Source organism: Cupressus sempervirens, chromosome 6 (assembly GCF_028749045.1).
Source record: "Cupressus sempervirens isolate cs-2001-9-10 chromosome 6, ASM2874904v1, whole genome shotgun sequence".
NCBI classification, from domain to species: domain Eukaryota; kingdom Viridiplantae; phylum Streptophyta; class Pinopsida; order Cupressales; family Cupressaceae; genus Cupressus; species Cupressus sempervirens.
In genome coordinates this window covers 168914396-168934128 of record NC_143123.1, presented here as the reverse complement: position 1 = coordinate 168934128, position 19733 = coordinate 168914396, and the positions used below count along the sequence as shown (strand labels likewise).

The window sequence follows — 19733 nt, the reverse complement described above, 5'->3', positions numbered from 1 at the left end:
ATGGGGTCCTCTTGACCCTTTTGGATTGGCTCTAGACATTTTCTAAAAATCACACTTCCACCATTAGTGATGATTTAATCAACTGGTTCACTTCATCCCCAAACTTATTTATGCTTAGGAGTAATTTTCTAACCCAGCTCATCCATAGATATCTTTCCCCCCACGAAAGATGATTGGTTTTATTATATATAAAGCTTGCTTGGTGATTAAGTTAATAGGTTTAATAGATTTTGTATTACTATCCAAGTTTACTTTTATTTTAACATTAGAATAATCAAGATAATACCTATCTAAACCTGCATATTCTCCTAGCATATTTGTTATTTGAATTAAAATTGTACTATTCATAAGTTCAACAGGTAAATTAGGAAGTTAAACCCATTTAGCTACCTTAGTAGGTGGTAGATTGCAAGGATCAAAGTTGGGTTGCGAATCAAAATCCTAAAGTAATAACCTTGAAAGTAAATTCTTTGATCATTTAATTTGATCGCAGATAAGGCTAGGTCTTGTAGAGTTGTTTTCCCTCCATATTAAGGTCGAAATACAAATTTTAGTATAGAAAATCATATTTTTGTCAATCAGATCCATTAGAAATTGCACATAAGAAAATCATCTAGCTTCGTCTTTTTGCTTTTTCTTCATCATAAAAATTTATAACATATTGTAAATGGCTTTTCTCTTTTTATACATCAATATTTAATTGCAAATGATCTTTGAAAGGTGTAAAAGTTGATAAATCGGTTCCAACATGATTTCAACACTCCATATTCCTACTTTTTTTAAGAGACTCAACCTTGAACAACAAAATCAATGCATGCTGAATCATAACAAAACTCATTGTTATATTTGGATATCCAAAACACCACAATCTAGGTAACAATAAATAAATTGTTTAAGAGGGACTACACAAGTATCAAAGAATTTATGCATAATTGATGTTGCTTTTTCTTCATCACAAAAAATTATTAGTATAACAACATATTGCAAATGGCTTTTCTCTTTTTATACATCAGTTATTTAATTGCAAATGATCTTTGAAAGTTGTAAGAGTTGATAAATTGGTTCCAACATGATATCAACACTCCATATTCCTATTTTCTTTTAAGAGATCCAACCTTGAACAAGAAAAACAATGCATGCTGAATCGTAACAAAGCTCATTGTTATATTTGGATATCCAAAATGCCATAATCTAGGTAACAATAAATAAATTGTTTTGGAGGGACTACACGAGTAACAAAGAATGTATGCATAATTGATGGAAGCTAGTCATATAGATATGTTTAAGCCATATATCATATAAAACAAAATGCAAGCTTGCATCAAAGTCCAGCTTCTTTATGCAAAAAACCGATTGTCTATGCAGCAAAAAAAATGCATTCTAAATTGGATTTATTAATTAATTAAAAAATTTAAAAATAAACAAACTGTTGTATTATAATTTTCTGAAAAGTAGGAGATATTTTCTACTGCAAATCAAATTGTGTTTTTGCTATTAGGATTCAACTATATAGTGTTTGAGTCAAGTTCATTAACCGGTGTTTCATGTGTAGTATTCATAAGAAACCATCTCTCATGAGAATGAATGGAACACTTAGCACTCTTAGCATCATTTAAGTTTTAATCAAATAATAAATGCAGTCAAAGCGCTGCATAGACATTGCTGAAAATCGGTATGCTCAAAGAATTTTTCAACGACAGAAGGAAAAACAATGGTGAATTTTTATTTTTTAATCTGAAATAAACTCCCAAAGCTGACATCATCTTCCTCACGTAAACAAATTTTTTGAATTGTATTTTCTGGCAGCCACAATCACCCGCTAGCAAACACTTCAATTCTTGAAATCCATATAAAAACTCTTCTTCCAGCCAAAAATGGAAGTCCAAAGAAAGAGAAACCTTGACGTCGCATCTTTTGGAACCCTAAAAGTAATTCCTTTTAGATGTTTTCAAGTAAAATATGACCTTTTCACCTTTCCTACGTTGCTATCATTTTGGCAACATATATGATGTCTATTTTGTCAAACAGAATGGTTATAGTGAGTTAAAACTATGTCAAACAATATGGTTATAGTGGGTTAAAACCATATCACATGAACTTTAGTACTAAATTTGGATCTTTGACAGCAAGTTTATTAAAGCTATAACGTGTTCATAGAAAACTCGAAATGCAATACTAATTTTAAATGAATAAAACATCAAAAGAAATGTGAGTACCCAAAAATATTCGACGCAACTGTACACTTATGACTTCGCCCCGATGATATACAATTAATGCTAAAGGGAACAATACCAAAATCCATTTTCAAATTAAAAACCCTAGCCCAAGAATGTCTACAAATAACCATGCATGCCCTTCAATGAGGAAAGAGGAGACAAGTAATGGGTGAGACCCAACTCTCCAAAGAAACAAGTGTAGAGAGAAGCAAGGAAACAAATGAAAAGAGGTTGAAAAGTAAATCAGAAAGATTGTAAGTAATTGCAAGGCTATGATATGATATGATATGATATGATAGATTTTAATGACGTCCACAAGACTAAAGTAGTCTATGGGACCTATGCAGTCACCCTCCCGAGTCAGGAGTGGAACTAGTCAATTGCAAAGTTTTGGTTAACTTGGCTCTCCTTCTCTGAAGTTGGATAATTAAATCCGTTGTTCTCTTCACTTGATCTTCTTTGAATAAATAGTTGAAGTCCTTGTTTTGCAGCATTTTTGTATAACCAAATCTGATGTCATTGTAAGCCAGGCACTCCTTGACAAAGTGTTTCTCTGTCTCAACTGTTCCCATATTACAAAATAAACATGTTCTGTCTGCCCACTCTTCCTTTGGAACTTTCCATCTACCAGTTTCACATTGCAACCGATGTGAACTAGTTCTAAGTTGTGCCATCAATATTTTTGCTTTCCAGTTAATAGGTGCTCTTATATAGGCCTTTTCATCATTGCTAGAAGTGGGATTAAATTCTTTAATGTAATAAAAAAAATTCCGCCCTATGTGTCTTCTCCACAGAATATTGCGAAATTTTTCATTGACAAACTTTTTTATTTCTTTCATGTTATCCGGGCAAGTTTGGATGTTGATATCCCATTTTCACATCCATTTGTCATTTTGCTTCATCCATGTGCTTTTCCGCCTCACAAGTTTTTCTTCTATGACCAACTTGGGCCAACGATGTGTTTCCAGACCTTGGGTTTTCTTTAAATAGCTTACATCCGAACCAATGCGACGGCTTCTAATGGAAAGGAACCCACCTCCGCTAAAAGGATCTCATACGGAACTGTGGTTTTGACTTTAAGATTGCTTGTGATGAAGTGTTTTTGAATTCTTTCTACTTGCCGTCATTTTTGTTCGGACATACTACTGCCCCACACTTCACATCCGTATAGAATAACCAGAGTGACCAGCAAACCAAAAAGAGTTTTCATGGTCGTCCAATCCCATAATTCTGCGTTCCTGCACTTGTTTTGTAAAGAGTATAACGCCTTCTGGCCCCCTTGGATCCTTTTTGATATGCAAGTATCCCAATTGAGTTTGTTATGAAAATCGATGCCCAAGTATTTATACTCTTCCACAATCTCAAGGGGGGCTATTTTCAAACAGAAACTCATCTTGTATGCCCCTATTCTTCTTCAGCAAGAAGATCATAATTTTGGTTTTGCCAGTGTTAACTTGCATTCCTACTTCATGAAAAAAAAATTCTAGTGCTTTCAAGTGCTCTTTCAAACCTTTAGTTGTTCTAGCAAGAATTATGAGATCATCTGCATATAAGAGCAATCTTATCACAAAGTGGGCCAGCTGCACCCCCTCACCATTGGTCTTGTTTATCCACTCTTCTAACTTGTCAATATAGAGCCTGAATAATGTTGGAGATAGCGAATACCCTTGCTTAACCCCGATCTTGCTGTCAAAATCTTCTGATAGCCCTTCTGTCATTCTGATTTTAGCTTTGACCTGCTCATAATATGTAAACCGCTGACCTAAGTTCTTTAGGAACTTCCAACTCTTCCATTCTATCCCATAATTTATTACGTGGCACTGTGTCGAATGCTTTTTTTAAGTCCATGAAACAACAAAAAGCCTCGTTCCCTGAAGTGTCCCAAACTTTCTCTATCAAGTGTCTGAGAGTGATGTTGTGATCTATAGTAGAGTGTTTCGGTCTAAAGCTTGCTTGCCCTTTTGCACATTTGCCTTCTGTTTCAGCCCAGTTGCTGATTTTTTTTTCTACCAAACTGCCAAATAACTTGCCAAATAGTGGATTGATCATGATGGTTCAGTAATTAGAAGGATTGTTTATATCTCCACTTTTGTGGAGTGGGATCACCACACTTGTTGTCCATTTTACAGGGAAACCTTCTCTATTGACACTGTTGAAAATCTTAGTGATGTGTGGTGTGAGGGTTTTAGCACCCCATTTTAAGTATTCAGCTTGTAGCCCATCTATATCTTGCGCTTTACCAGCAGCTAACCTCCTTATGCCTTGAATAATATCCTTTTCGTTGAATAACTCCCATGTAGTCTCTGTTTCCATGGTTCTACATTCTCCTAGATCACACTCGTAGAAAGTCTTGGCATATTCCAGCCATTTGGTTCTTGTTATGTTGTTCTCTATCTGAGTTTTTCTCTGCTGAAGCTCTTTCCAAAACTTTCTGGGGCTGTTTTTACCAAGATTAATCAATTCGATTATTCTCTTATTCACATACTCTTCTTTCTTCTTTTTAATCATCTAATCATACTCCTTTCCACTTTCTCTGTTCATGTTCTTTTTCCAATTCCTTTTTGCCATTTTGCACTCCTCATCAAACCACGGATTGGCCGAAAAAGTGTTCTTGGCTTCTCTTGTGGCCCTAGATCTTTTACACTCCTCCAGTGCTTTAATGATAGTAAGAACAAGATTATCCTTGTCCATGAAATGTTGTTTATCAGACTCGGGATGGTTTTCCGGAACCCTAGACAGCCGCAAAAGAGAGTCTTGGAAAGTATCATGGTTTTCTTGTGTCATTAAAACTTTGTCGATCAGAATCATCTTCCTCTTCTGTAAAGGTTTTGGGACAATATGTTGATCTTTAAAATGAGTGGCCACCTTTATCAAAATGGGGTTATGAAGATTTTAGCTCCATGGGGCAATCCTCTATCTCAAAGTTAATTATCTTTGCGACATAGTCTTGCAAGCATATTACATAATCAACAATACTTTGTTCATTGTATCTTTTGCATGTGATTCCACCTGATTTAGGCCACTTTTCCATACCATTACATATGACCATGTTATATAGGCAACATAAGCCTAGTAATTCAACACCAAAATGATTAATCTTTCTCATGCTATCCTGTGAAGATCTTTCCCATTTTTGTGTCCCTTCTTCTTCAAGCCAAACTGGGTCTCTGCTTTCATTGTAACTCTCCTCAAGATTGAGAGTTTGGTTGTTTGTTGTTCTAGCATTGAAATCCCTTATTATCATTATTTCCCCTAAAGAGCTAAAGGCTGCTATGTCTTTTTTTAGTGCAGCAAACGGGTCTTCTCGATCCAATCTATGTTTTTTATACATTTTTTAGCCTTTTGGGGCGAAGTAACAGACAGCCACCCTTGTAGAAATTAGATTCTCTGTTATTTTTATCCAAATATACTGCTTGTTTAAATCTTCTTTCTCTAAGTTTACAAATCTGCTCCAAGTTTCTTTTATTAGAACGGTGATGCCTCCATGCCCCTTACCATTATCTATCTTCTCATTCCATAGTGATACCTTCTTATACCCTTCAAAATCTAGAGAAGAGGATAAAACGCCCTAGGTGTGGGTCATTGTTGATTGGTATTGGGATGAAACTTTATGTAATACTCGTGCATTTTTACCAGAGGTGCACAAGACTTAATCGTGGTAGGATCTCTATTTAGCAACTCTAATCAATTTTGTTTGGATTTACATGATTTACAAGCTGCTTTAAATGACAGTCTAGAAATTTTATTGGGAGATGAAACTTTCAAGGAAAGATGCACTTAATAACATAAAGTTATTATATTTCTAACTGGTTTTTTTTTTTTTTTTTTTTTTTTTTAATAGAGGTCATCCACAAAGATGTTTTAGGTACCCGATACGGGCCCACACATGCCTGAAACCTCTTCGGCTAAGAGCCAAGGACTGAGGAGCATCCACGCTGCCAAATTCGCCCGAGGCACGATCCCAACTTCATCCCTTTTTTATGTCTTTATACCTTGCACTCAGCAAGACTTGATCCCTGGTGGGCTTTTTGTGAGTGGTTTCAATAAATATATAATATAGTTTTGGTAAAATAAGATCAAATTCTATATGACTAAACATTAAGAATTGAGAAATGTGTATGGCATGATAACACATGAAACTAAAATTGTGCAGTAACTTAAACAAAATTAGGTTAAATTAACAGAATTGAACCAATAGCCTATTTTTACACAACAATCATAATTCGGTCATTCATTTGAAGGTTCTATCACTTTTTCGTCCATGCAATTAGTGTTGTTAGCCATGAACCACCGCCTAACAATAACTTGCATGCATTCCTCCTGATATGTCATAGAGAGGTCCCCAATGCATATAAACCAACTTGCACATTCTTTTTTAATTTTTTTCAAGATTTGTCGAGTGAAACAGTACATAAAATATGCTAAAAATGACAGAATAATTATTTGTTATTATTTCCTTCAAGCGTGGAAAGGATCTGTGCAAAACCGATCAGAAGATTAAATCTCATCATTTTAAAAAGTTTACCAAAACATATGTCATCAACTACGGAAAATGACAGTCTCGTGCTAGAATCATGGATTATTTTATAAATGGTTTTAAGCAAATTGTCTTCACATTAATAAGATATTACAAGGAGAGTTACGATCACAAGTGCTAACGTAAAGAAGCAAGATTTAACTTTCAAGCCTCATGAAAAGAGAATGGAAAGGATATACCAAACTATCTGAAAACGTTGAGAATAGTTTATAGACAATAAAATGAAGAAACCTTGAAATGGGGCAATTAGAGCTAATGCACACAAGTATTTATATGAATGTTTGGTGAATAAACAAGATCCCCTCTTCAGCAACAGAAGAAAAAGACAAAGTGAATTTGTAACCATGTAATGTCCCCTTTTTGGGACATTAGTCCAGTCCATAAAATATTAAATTTGGATTAAGGGAGTTTAATGCAAAGTTATAAAATGGCCAAAAAAGTATTATAAAGTGGGTTAAAAGTGACAAAGAAGAATAAGATGAAAAGACAAAAGACAGTTGAAGAGTCACCATTGAGCTTTAAAAGAGGGAGTCTCGTTCATTTTCAGTCATGCTTGGTTTATGATTTCAGACCTCAGATCTCTTTTGGAGAGTTATTTGGAAAGCTTCAACTTTCATCCAACATGAAAATTAAAATCCTTGCGCTAATAGACAGTGGACGCAGCCCCATTGTCCGTGGAGACATCACATCAGGTGTCTCACATGTGCTTACAAGTTCTTTAATTTTCCAATCTGAGTGTAATTTTGTGTTTAAAATTAGACTCTTGATAATTAGTTATTGTATTGCTGATTTATAATACAATAACGAATTCTGGAGTAAATTGCTGATTATTTATTGGTTTATGTTGTGATTAATTCACTGGTTACTTGTTGATTATTACTGCATAGAATCTTGTTTATGATTCTGAAATTTACCGAGGAAAAAATTGGAAAGGGATATCCGGGTAGGATACTATGAACCATCAACAATACAAATATATGGATTGTCGCTAGTAGCTAGGTGTCCAAAGGTTAAACCACAATCTTGACAGGTGAAAGCATAAAGAAAAGAAAAATGGTCATCTAGACTCGGGATGTTTACAAGAAGAAAGAAGAATAATTGAACAATTTTCACCATCCCTTTATAAGGTTTCCAAAAAAGAATGATTTTGCCTCCAGAAAATAGGGCATGATTCAGATTCAAATCAATGTGTACTCATCAAGATAGCAGCATAGGTTGTTTGAAGCTTGGCCTTGAAAATCTAGAAGAGAACAGACTCTATCTTGTTTTAAGGTACATTTTGTATATGATGAAAAATAGTAATAAATGATCATTGGATAAGATAAACAAGCTTCTTCAAAGGTGTAGAAAAGAGCTCCATGTTAAGAATATCCTACATACAACAAGGCAAAGAAAAAGAAAAACTACATTCCTAGAGCACCTTGCTTTCTCATAAAGCAGACCAAGGGAACTGAGGACCAGTGGAAGCAAGAGAAACAATAACCCTTGAGGCCGAAGAAAATTTTCCAGCAAAATGAAAGAATTCAGAAACAAAGGTGGAAACAATGTTCAATTAGGATGTTTGCTTAATGAAACTTTTGAGATGAGCAGCTTCAGTGGCTCTCTGCCTCGTAGAGATTAGTCTTAAATGAAAGATTCTAATAGTAGTAGCTCGATAGTGGCTCTACTCCATCCTAATTACCTGTGACCTGATCAAACTGCAGGTTATGAGCTTCCTGCAATAGCTTTTGAACAATAGTACTTACAGTTTTACCTTTATTATAATCAAATTGAAGCTTAATTACTACATTACATGGGTTTGGGCATGGAGAAACTCCGAAACTGTAATAAAAAACACAGTACAGGGATACACCAAATAAACCTGCAAATTTCTCTCCTATATTTCCTCAACTATTTGATAATTTCCATTGCAAATGTACACCAAATAAACCTGCATTTTCAAAACAAATTGCAGTGCTTTCTTTTGTGAAATCTCACTAATGTGTATTTGCATGCATTTCACATCTACTGGTTTCCATGTTTGAATGAAGAAAGACAGCTTAGTGTAATATGTTGATCTTATAAAGCTTGCTTTCTAGATTTATTTTGTTCTTCTACCACAAGATATTCAGTATTCATTTGAGCAATCACAAGATGGCCCCTCTCATCTATAGTCAACCCCAAAGGTGCAGAGAATTTCCTTCATGTACTCTGCTTAAAGCCACTTAACCGTGAACATCTCTAGAATTCAATCTGCGGGAAGTTTTGTCAGAAACAAAAGAAAATGCTGTCAAGCTTAAAAGCCACCAACATAAACCCAACCCATATGTCAAAGCAAATATAACAACATTTCTATGAATACAGTGACTGTATGCCCAAGAATTATTCATCCTTAGGCAAACAACAGCGTGTTTGTTAGGAAAGTAAGAGCTGCAGAATTTGATTGAACATTATAAAGAGAAATTATAAGTGTATTTCACATCATTAAACAGTAACACAACAAACTGAAAAAAGACAAGATTTTCCAATCTTTAGGCAAAGAACAGTGTTTTTAAGGAAAGCAAGGCCTTCAGAGATTTAATTTAACATTGTAAAAAGAAACTTGCAAGTGTATACCAATGGAACATAAGACTAAATTCTAATCCAAGGTTAAATAAGTTATAAGATGTGCATGTAAAAACATAGCAAAAAATGAAAATCTAGTTTAAAGTTTTAACATTAATAATCCTAATTATTTGTTTTTGACAAAATTGGGAAAATGAAAAAGAAATTATGCTAGTCTCCATCAAGACCAAAAGTGGCCAATTGCTTTGGAAATTACATTGTATATAATACATTGAGTGCATAACCTGAGTACAAACTCCAAGATGAAACAAAGTGGCATATCATACTGCACTCATTCATTTCTCTTCCAACAAGTCTTTCTTTGCAAGAATATAATCACAAATGTGTAAAAATAAAGAAACATAACTAAGAGCGTCATTCCTGGACTTACACTTCTCAACTAAAAATGATTTGCTCAGTTCAGTTGATGGATCAGCTTGATTTGGTTAATTGCTTTCTGTTCATGCTATACACTTTCTGTAGCAGTGCAATGAACTTGTATGTTAAACAACAGAAACCAGCTCAACTAAATATTTTCTATCAAAACAAAAGGTTGGGACTGTTAAGAGTTAATTGAAACTACTAGATGGACACCTGTCTGTTGAAAAACAGAACTCACAGTGCCCATCCAACAGACATATGAGCACACTCTTCCAACCAAATAGTTATGTCCACACAATAAGACAACTCTGCACCACTCTTTTCCTTCATCTATATCAAGCATTCTACTGTCATGACATCTCTCAATCAGCAGCCATGAAAATCAAGGCCAATCAATATGTGCAACAGTTTCAAACTTTCATTCAATCACTGTAGCAAATTGCTAACTCACTGCAATATAAAACTTTATTGGCTGAGCCAAAGCTGACAAAGCAAAAGCTTCAACCAAAATATTAGCTTCCCTTTCGTGCATTTAACCCCTGTTTGTCAGGGTCCTGTCCACCTGAATAGATGATCTGTCCATAGTTGAAAGTACTTGAGGCATTGACATCCCTCCCGAAAGCACAATCTCTGCACACAAGCATTTGACATTCAAAAGTAATTTATTAACACTAAAGACAATTTCCAATCACTTCCACTTCAATTCACTAAGACACATCAACAAGAAGAGATGTGCAACTTGAGTGAAGCACATGACTAAATGGTAAATACATATTCTTCTAACATGTCCAGTATATGATGCTATTACGCACAATTACACAGATATTTTCAGTCATAACCTTGTTCATGAAATCTTAGAGCAATACAATCAAACAAGGTATGGAAAATCTATTGTAAGTAAATACTAAATAATAAAGCTAAATGGTAATAGAAGGAATATTTTTAACTAAACATAATTTTAATATGTCCCACACACAAGTTTGGCCTGAAATTTGTCAAAAATCATCTCATCTATAAAGAGAATCCATGATTCATCTCACAATTTGACATATGTTCCCCACAGGTCAATCGTGTTGGAGCATTATTTTATTTCTTTCACTTACTTTATATGCACCTAGCATAAGCTTACTTAAGTATGGATCTACTTATGTAGGTTTTGTTTGCTTTGTTAAGCTAATCATGATGTGTATAATCATAATGTGATCTGAGGAAATCAAAGATGCAGCTTATAGATCCAGTTAAGCATACAAGTCTGGACAGAGTTAGGCATTTGCACTGTCCTGAATTGCATACCCTAGCAATTTCACCTATATTTTTGTATCCAATTCAGCGTACAATGCTTTAACGCTTGTGTAGGCTCATTTAAGCCCTTGATTTAGCCTTTTTCCTTCTCAAGATGGCTCAGGATTCTTTTTCAACATTTACTTTTTTGTCACTTTTGAGTTAGCCTTATGTTATTCTCATCTCCCCATTTTTAAGCATAAATTGTCTGAACACTGAGGTACCTGTGGATTCCTTTTCAACAGCTACCTTTTGTGTCACTTTTGCATTAGCCTTATGTTAAATGATTGATCACATTGGTCAGATTAGTCAAGTTGAAGAATTCAACCTTGAAGCAATTCATTATCGACCATCTGAATTCTGAATATTGCTGATATGATATGTGATTAATAATTATTTATATAACACTTGCAACTACACACACACATGTAATACATGTACATTGTTATTAAATAATTACTAATCATTTCATAAAACTTAAACTGATGTTATATATCAAATAATTTTGAGTACTATCATCTCTGATTATCAATTCTGGAAATCGATGAAATCTGTACATTTATGATGGCTGTTTCGATATCCACTACCTTGGTCGGTGTTTATATGTCATGTCCCCTTTTCAAATAATTAAAAATAATAATCTTTGCTAAGACAGGCAGGCCCAAAAAGGTGAAGTTTTGGCAAAAAGGGTTAATCTTTGAAAACCCATGGACTAATAAATAAAAATTATTATTAAAATATGTTTTATTAACCCCTCTTGGACGTGAGTTAGGGTTATGCCCTCTTTTAAGGGGTTTGGAGGCATTCTGGGCTCATTCCAGAACTTGATTTTTGCTCATTTCTTTGTTATTCTTCAGAGGCTGCCAAACCTGTGGAGAAGGAGACCCAAGAAAGGAAGTTTGCAGGTTTCCAGGGAGACCCAAGAACGGGAGTTTGCAGGATTCCAGGAAGGCTAAGGACGGGAGTTTGAAGCCATTCCATGTGCATGCTCATGCAGAGTTTGCCTTTGTGCTGAACAGTGCAGATTTGTGAGTTTTCGAGTGTATTTTTTTGTAAGAGTTTGGTGTTTCCGGTTGAATATTTCATATCAGTTTGGGTTGCTGCTGTATATCAGACTTTTAAATGTTAAAATAGAGCTGAAAATATGTATTTGGATATGATTATAATTTTGTGATAGATTATTAAGTTTTTGTGGTGATTCCGGGCTATTTTGTGCTATTTTTGGGAGCCTGATGAGCATTGTTTTTGTCTTCTGTTTGGGAGCTATTGTGTGCATGTTATATAGATCTGGAAATGTCATTTTATAGGCTGTTATGCTGCTCAAATTTCTGTAAAAATGTCCACTTTCAAATTTATTAATAATAGGTGAAGCTGTGAAGCTTTTGGCACTATTTCTAGCATACCCGATTTGGGGTTTATTGAGAAATTGGTGGATCTTTGATATATTGGTTGTTTGATCTTAAAGATCTGATTAGAGGTTGGAAATATCATACAAAACCAGTAAAGGGACATTTCATTATACCTATTTCCATGTATTGTTATTAAACTGTGATTACCCACAGCAGTAAAAGATATCAAACAGCATCATCATAACCATCGCATTATCTGCAATTTCTAACAAATCGTATTTGTTATGAATTGTCACCCAAGTTGGGTGAGACATGCCTCATCCAGAGGCATATCCCTACGTGTACCATGTCCACATAGGGACATGAGACATGTCCAATGTGAAATATATAAATATCAAACAACATCAATCTTGGAAAGTACAGAAATATGTGTGTGAATACAAGATACAACAGCAACAATAATTACTTCATGAAGTGATAAAAATTACTATACTTACTCAAATCAGTTGTGATCTTTCATCCTAGTTCTGCAACATTATATTGGCGGCAACAATAGAGACATTGTAATTGTTAGGATTAGAGAGACAGAAATAACAATTACATGCAAATAAAACCAATATTATAAAGGAATTAAGCACACATAAACGAACAGAAGACACAAAGATTTAATGCAGTTCAACCAGTCCTTGGGCTACGTCCACCAAATAGTGAGTCCAATATAATTATCCAGTGATTTCAACTTGATTACAATTTGCAATCCCTTGCAACTCAACACCACTACAAGAAGCCACTAAATCATCATACATCATAAAAATCCCTAACCCTAAGCCATTTTATACAAGACTTATGCATTTTACAAAATTAGGGCTAGAATATGTCATCCAATAGAAAAAACAATTGATGACACCTTTTACAATAATAAATTCATCTTTGGCTTTGAGAAGCACGCCTAGAGTGCGACCCCAAGACCCCGCCTTGGGCACTGCCCCTGAACCTTGCAAGGGACACTGCCCTTGGACCCCACATGGGGCATTGCCCCTTAACTCCTATCATGGGACCCTTGTAGAAGAAATCTTGGGGACAACCGCAACAAAGTGGAAAAAAATTAACCTCTTGAGTCTAATTAGGCTCCACATAACAACAATAGCCCACTTGAAGACTGATCAAAATCCACAACAATAACCTCCCACTTGGAGACTGATCATAGCATTGATAAACTTGTAGCTTCCACTAGAATGTAAAACCACTCTAGACTCCATTGTTCTATTTTATTACTTTTGGTCTAGACGACCAACCAAAGCTAACCAGAAGTTCAGCTTCTCCCTTGGCACTACCTTTGTAAACATATCTGTTGAATTATCATTTGTATGTATCTTTTCCAAGTTTAACTATCCATCATCCAAAATTGATCAAATGAAATGTTACCATAGTTGTATGTGTTTTTTCTTGGAATGTAAAGCAAATTTTTTGGCAAGATGAATGGCATTCTAGCTATTTGTGTATAGATAATTTTCTGTATGTGGATGTCCCAACTCTTCCATGAAAATTTGAAGCCATAACATCTCCTTAGCTGCCTCTATAGCAACAACATACTCTTCCTCTATGGTGGATAAAGCATTCACCTTCTATAACTGAGAAATCCAACTCACTGTTGTCTCATCAATAGTAAAGACATATCATGTAGTACTCCACCTAGTATCTAGATCGACTGCCAAATCTGAGTCAACATAGCCTTGTAAATAAGTAGTAGAGCTCCCAAAATATAAAAATTTATTAGATGTACCTCTCAAGTATATGAGAATCCATTTGATTGCATTCTAATGCTCAATACCAAGATGACTCATATACCCACTAACAACTCTCACATCATGTACAATATCTGGCATGGTGCATACCATGACATATATTAAACTACCTACTATTGAAGCATAAGGTACCTTGGACATTTTATCCTTCTACTATGTCTTTGAACACATCTCCTTAGTCAATTTCAAATGACTAGGCAAAGGTGTACTGACAGCTTTGGCATTCTCCATGTGGAAACACTGCAACACCTTCTCAACATAATCATCCTAAGATAGAGTTAATTTTATGTTTTTTCTATCTCTACAAATTTTCATACCAAGGATTTGTTTTGTTATCCCCAAAATCCTTCATAGCAAATGAATGTGATAATTGTTGTTTCAATCCCTTAATGTGATCCATGTTAGACCTAGCTACAAATATATCATCAACATATAAACACAAAACAATGTAGTTGTCATCATCCAACCTCTTAAAATAAACACAATGGTCTGAATGACACTAGATTGTAGTCATCCTCGTTCATAATACTATCAAATTTAATATACCATTGCCGAGGTGCTTGCTTCAAGCCATATAAACTTTTTTTCAATCTGCACACTAAATTATCCTTACCTTTGACCTCAAATCTTTGTGGTTATTCTATATATATTTCTTCGTCTAAATCACCACGAAGAAAGGTTGTTTTAACATCAAGTTGTTCCAATTATAAATCTTAAGTAGCCACAATACTTAGAATAGTGCGAATAGAAGTCATTTTAACAATTGGAAAAAAGATCTCATCAAACACAATGTCCTTTTTCTATGAAAATCTTTTTACAACTAAACTTGACTTTAAATCTTTTCTTACCTCCATTCTCTTCTTTCCACTTGTAAACCCACTTATTTTGTAAAGCCCTTTTACTTGCAGCCTGCAAGCAACTTACAAGCCTGATTTTTCAGCAAGGAGTCCATTTCTCCTGTCAATGCAGACTCCCATTGAATCTTTGTATCCACCTGCACAACTTCAACATATCCTTTTAGTTCACCAGAATATGTTAATAAAATAGAATACAATGAGGGAGAAATCATTCTGGAGGTCTACTTAAGACTGGGGTTTGCAATATTTGTTGTTGTTGTTGTTGTAGAGCATAAGGGAACTGTTGGAACATCTTTTGGAGTATCATCCAATACTACATAATCATTTTATTTCTTCTCATGTTGCTACAACAGATCTTTGTATAACACTTTCTCATTGAATATGACATCCCTGCTTCTTACAATTTTATAATTTTGAAAATCCCAAAGTCTATAGCCAAATTCATCAATGTCATATCCAACAAATACACATTTCTTAGATTTAGGTTCCAACTTGGATCTATTTTCAAAATCTATATGTGCAAATGTTTCACAACTGAAGGTTTTGAGAAAAGAATAACTCATCTTCTTACCTGTCCATGCTTCCTCTAGAATACCATAACCCAAAGGAGTATAGGGACCTCTATTAATTAAAAATACTACAATATTCACAACCTCTGCTCACATGTTTAAGGGTAGCCCAGCATGCAACCTCATACTCCTTCCACACTCTATTGTTGTCTTGTTCATACGTTCAACCACTCCATTTTCTTGTGGAGTCCTTGGAACAGTCTTCTGCCTACAAATACCATTAGAGGAACAATAATCTTTAAACTCTTTGCTACAGTCAGATCTAAGACATTTTTGTTTTTTACCAATCTCATTCTCAACCAAGCTTTTGCATTTCTTAAAAGTTTCAATTACATAAGATTTATTTCTAAAGAAATAAATCCATACTTTCCTAGTTGCATCATCAATGAATATAACATAATAGAAAGAGCCATCAAGGGAATATACTTGACCTGGTCCTCTGTATGCACAAACTCTAATTTCTCATTTTTCTTTTGCTTCACTCTTCACAAAACTAACTCTCTTTTGCTTTCCAGAATCCATACACAACTTTCGTAGAATCCATATTGACAAATTTTAGATTTGGTAAAACATTCTTTGAATCAAGTAATTCCATACCTTTTTCAGTCATGTGCCCAAGTCTATTGTATCATAGTGTTGTTTCAAAATCTACAACAATTGTTTGATGTTCTTGCTCAACTACAACAACTGTTCATGGACACTGATTTTTCTCTAAAACAATTAAAATGGAGGAACAATATGACTTGTACAAAGATAGAAGGTGCCTACTTTCACACCTTTAGCTATTACTAAGGAACCTATTGAAACGTTCCAACTTTTATCATTAAAAGTAACTTTGCAACCCTCATCACCTAATTGCCCTTCTGAAATTAAATTTCTACTCAGCCTTGGAACATGTCTTACGTGTTGTAGTAGCCAATGATTCTCATTCTACAACTTAATCTTAAATCTTCCCTTTCCAACAATCTAACAAGGTTCATTATCTCCCAAATACACTAGTCCAAAATCCCCTTAGACATAATCAAAAAAAAAAATTCTATGCGGTGTGGCATGAAATTTAACCCCTGAATCTAAAACCCATGAATCGTCAACATTTTCTAAGGAAAGAAGCAAAGCAGCCTCTTCAGATGTATTACTTACCACATTTGCCTCTTTATTTCCTTCTTGTTTGTCTCCTTCATTGTTCTTCCGAGACTAGCAATCTTTCTTCTTATGACTTGGTTTCCCACACTACCAACAATCTCTTAGCCCTTTGGATTGAGATCCCTTCCCCTTTGATTTCCTCTTGATTTCCCACGATTTCCAGAATTGTTTCCTCCCTCCTTCATTACATCTCTACTTTGTGTTCAAGGCACTTCCTGATGTAGATTCACCTAATCTATTCCTACGAGTTTCCTCAATCAAAATAACACCAATAACATCATCAAATTTTAGGGTATTATGACCAAAAGCAAAGTTACAGTCATTACAAAGTCATTCCATCTTTCAGGCAAAGAACACAAAATCAAGAGAACCCTAATTTCTTCATCAAAATTGACATTTACAAAAGATAACTAACTAGTAACCATATTAAACTCATTTAAATGATTAGCAACAAATCCACCTTATACCATCTTCATATTAAATAAACGCTCCATGAGAAATGCCTTGTTCGAAGTGGGAGGCTTTTCATACAACTTTGCTAAGGTTTCCATCAACTCTTCAGTTATCTTCACTTTTGTAATATTAAATGTCATTGACTGCGCCAAGCGTAATACACTTCCAAGTGCCTTTCTGTCCAAAATCTCTTAGTCCTCATTTGACATATTTGCTTCTTTCTTGGATTTTCCACTGAATGGCCGCCATAAATTTTTTGATAAAGATAGTCCTCCATTTGCAGTTTCCATAACTAAAAGTTGTCCATTAAACTTCTCAACCTTCAGCTTACCCTCGTCTACCATTGCTCCCACTCAACCGTGAGACTTTTTTTTAGACAATTATTGAAACAACCTTGCGTTGATACCACTTGTTAGGATTAGAGAGACAAAAATATCAATTACATGCAAATATAACCAATATCACAAAGGAATAAAACACACATAAACGAACATAAGATATAAATTTAACATGGTTCACCCAAATCCCTGGGCTACAACTGCCAAACAATGACTAATATTATTATCCAATGATTCAAACTGATTACAATCTGCAATCCCTTACAACTTAATACTGCCGCAAGAAGCTACTAAATCGTTATACATCATAAAAATCCCTAACCCTAAGCCATTTTATACAAGACTTATGTCACTTACAAAATTAGGGCTAGAATATGTCATCCAACAGAAAAATTAACTCCCAATGCCTTTTACAATGGTAAATTCGTTTTTGGCTTTGAAAGCGTTGCCCCACAACCCCACCCTTATCGCAACATGGAGTACCCCTGGGGCACGACCCAAGGGCTTTGGTCGCTACTCCCGGACTCCACAAAGTGCCCTGCCCCTTGACCCCCCAAGGGGCGTTGCCCTTTGACCCCTATCATGGGGCACCCCTGTAGAAGAATTCTAGGGGAAACTGCACCGAAGGAAGTGAGAAAAAATTAAACTCTAAGTCTGATTAGGCTCCACATAACAATAGTAATCAAGATAATAATTTAAATAATTTTAAAAATTCCTTACTTTCTAAATCTGATATAAAATTAACACCACCTATTATTCTCCTTTCTCACCATTTTTCAACGTAAAATTTCTGAACACTAAGGTACGCATGTAGACCTGGAAGTCCTATAATATTTTATCATGCAAAGGTCATTTCCAAGTGTTTTTCCACTTGTCACTTCCAAAGTCAGTGAAAACAGCTCGAAATGATTTGTATCGGCTCATTAGCATCTTTTTACCCTCTTCTCCTGTTCAAATCTCTCATGTTTGGATAATGTCTCTAGGATATCTATTGGTTCCCTTGGTTATCACAATTTCTCTTGCATTCTTGAGCTCATGCAAAGCTCCCTACAGCTTGCTTGAACACTGTAACAACATTCTTTTCAGTTTGCTTCCTCTCTTGGCTTTGTCAAGCATTCTTAGGTGAAAGCATTCTTTTTATCTTACGGCTCGAAAGCATGTTGGGGATTCATGAGATCCCCTATTAATCAAATCATTCTATTTTATCATTGTTTTCATCTTTGGATGCAGCTAGGATAAGAGCACACATTGTTCATCTTTTTATCTATCTCAGTTGTTGTGGAGGTGAAAATGCCAAAGCTCTGATAGAACTCGAATATCCTGCTCAGAGAATACAAATTTATACCTAAACAACAAAAATCAAACTTCAGGATATTATCAAAACTCTCAAACTTAGAACTTCAACTCGCAAATAACAAAATTTAAAACCAAAAGTAGAGCCAGTTTACTCAGCTCCAGCACCTTCAATAAACTACATGGAATTCTTAAACCAATCAAAATAAAGATGTATTTGGAACATTAAACCAGGCTTGGTGGCTAATGTATTTCTCAGAATCATACATACATGTTTCACCCATACTCCTTTATGCCAGCTCTGAAACGTGATTTAGTCGTCCTCATGTTGTTTGTGCCAATGTTCACTGTTGTCAGTCTGAATGTATAGCAGCCATCCTCTACAGATCAAAAGCTTAGGTGACCTGAACTGGCGCCAAAGGATGTGCTGGCATATTTGCCTTCAACCTGATAGTTGTCTTGATGTGTATTGCCCAGTGCTGCAATTTAGTTCGTTTGGAAGTTGAATAAGCACTACCAGCTATAGAGAATGGTGTATTGCCGAGTTTCCTACTTCTAAAAAATGAAAGTATCATCTATTGTCTATATTTTTAAATCTGTAGGTATTTCATTTTATTCATTATTTTGTTAATTAACTTAATATGAATGTATATAGTGTTGAGGGTACAGGATGTACCCATTCCAAAAACCACAAGACCCAGCCCTCTTTGCCCTATTACACCCATAGTTTGCATACTCGGACTTGTCAAGCCCAAATTTTTCAACTCAGCAACTATTTGACAAAAACTTGGCAACTTAGAAAGTACTAAAAAATACAATCTCTTTAAGAAACATAGCATTTTGTAAAATTCAATTATAAAATGTATTAAATTGAAAATTGACACCTCGAAAGAGAAAATGCATGGTTTCATGGCCAAAATGTTGTGAA

The 19733-nt window shown here is 35.0% G+C and overlaps 1 protein-coding gene across 2 annotated transcripts in view; it reads right to left on the bottom strand.

Annotated features, from left to right (window-relative positions):
* Positions 1-8609: 8609 nt before the first annotated feature.
* LOC149551788 (protein LIKE COV 1-like) overlaps positions 8610-19733 on the bottom strand; it is a 31097-nt gene continuing 19973 nt past the window's right edge. The window contains exon 7 of one of the 2 annotated variants that reach the window (XM_089787276.1): positions 8610-8985. In XM_089787276.1, coding sequence (XP_089643402.1) covers positions 8981-8985 — 5 coding nt within the window. In that variant the 3' untranslated portion in view covers positions 8610-8980. Of the gene's footprint in view, positions 8986-9513; positions 10348-19733 lie in introns of those variants that run through there. The other variant, XM_089787275.1, reaches the window with a different exon arrangement.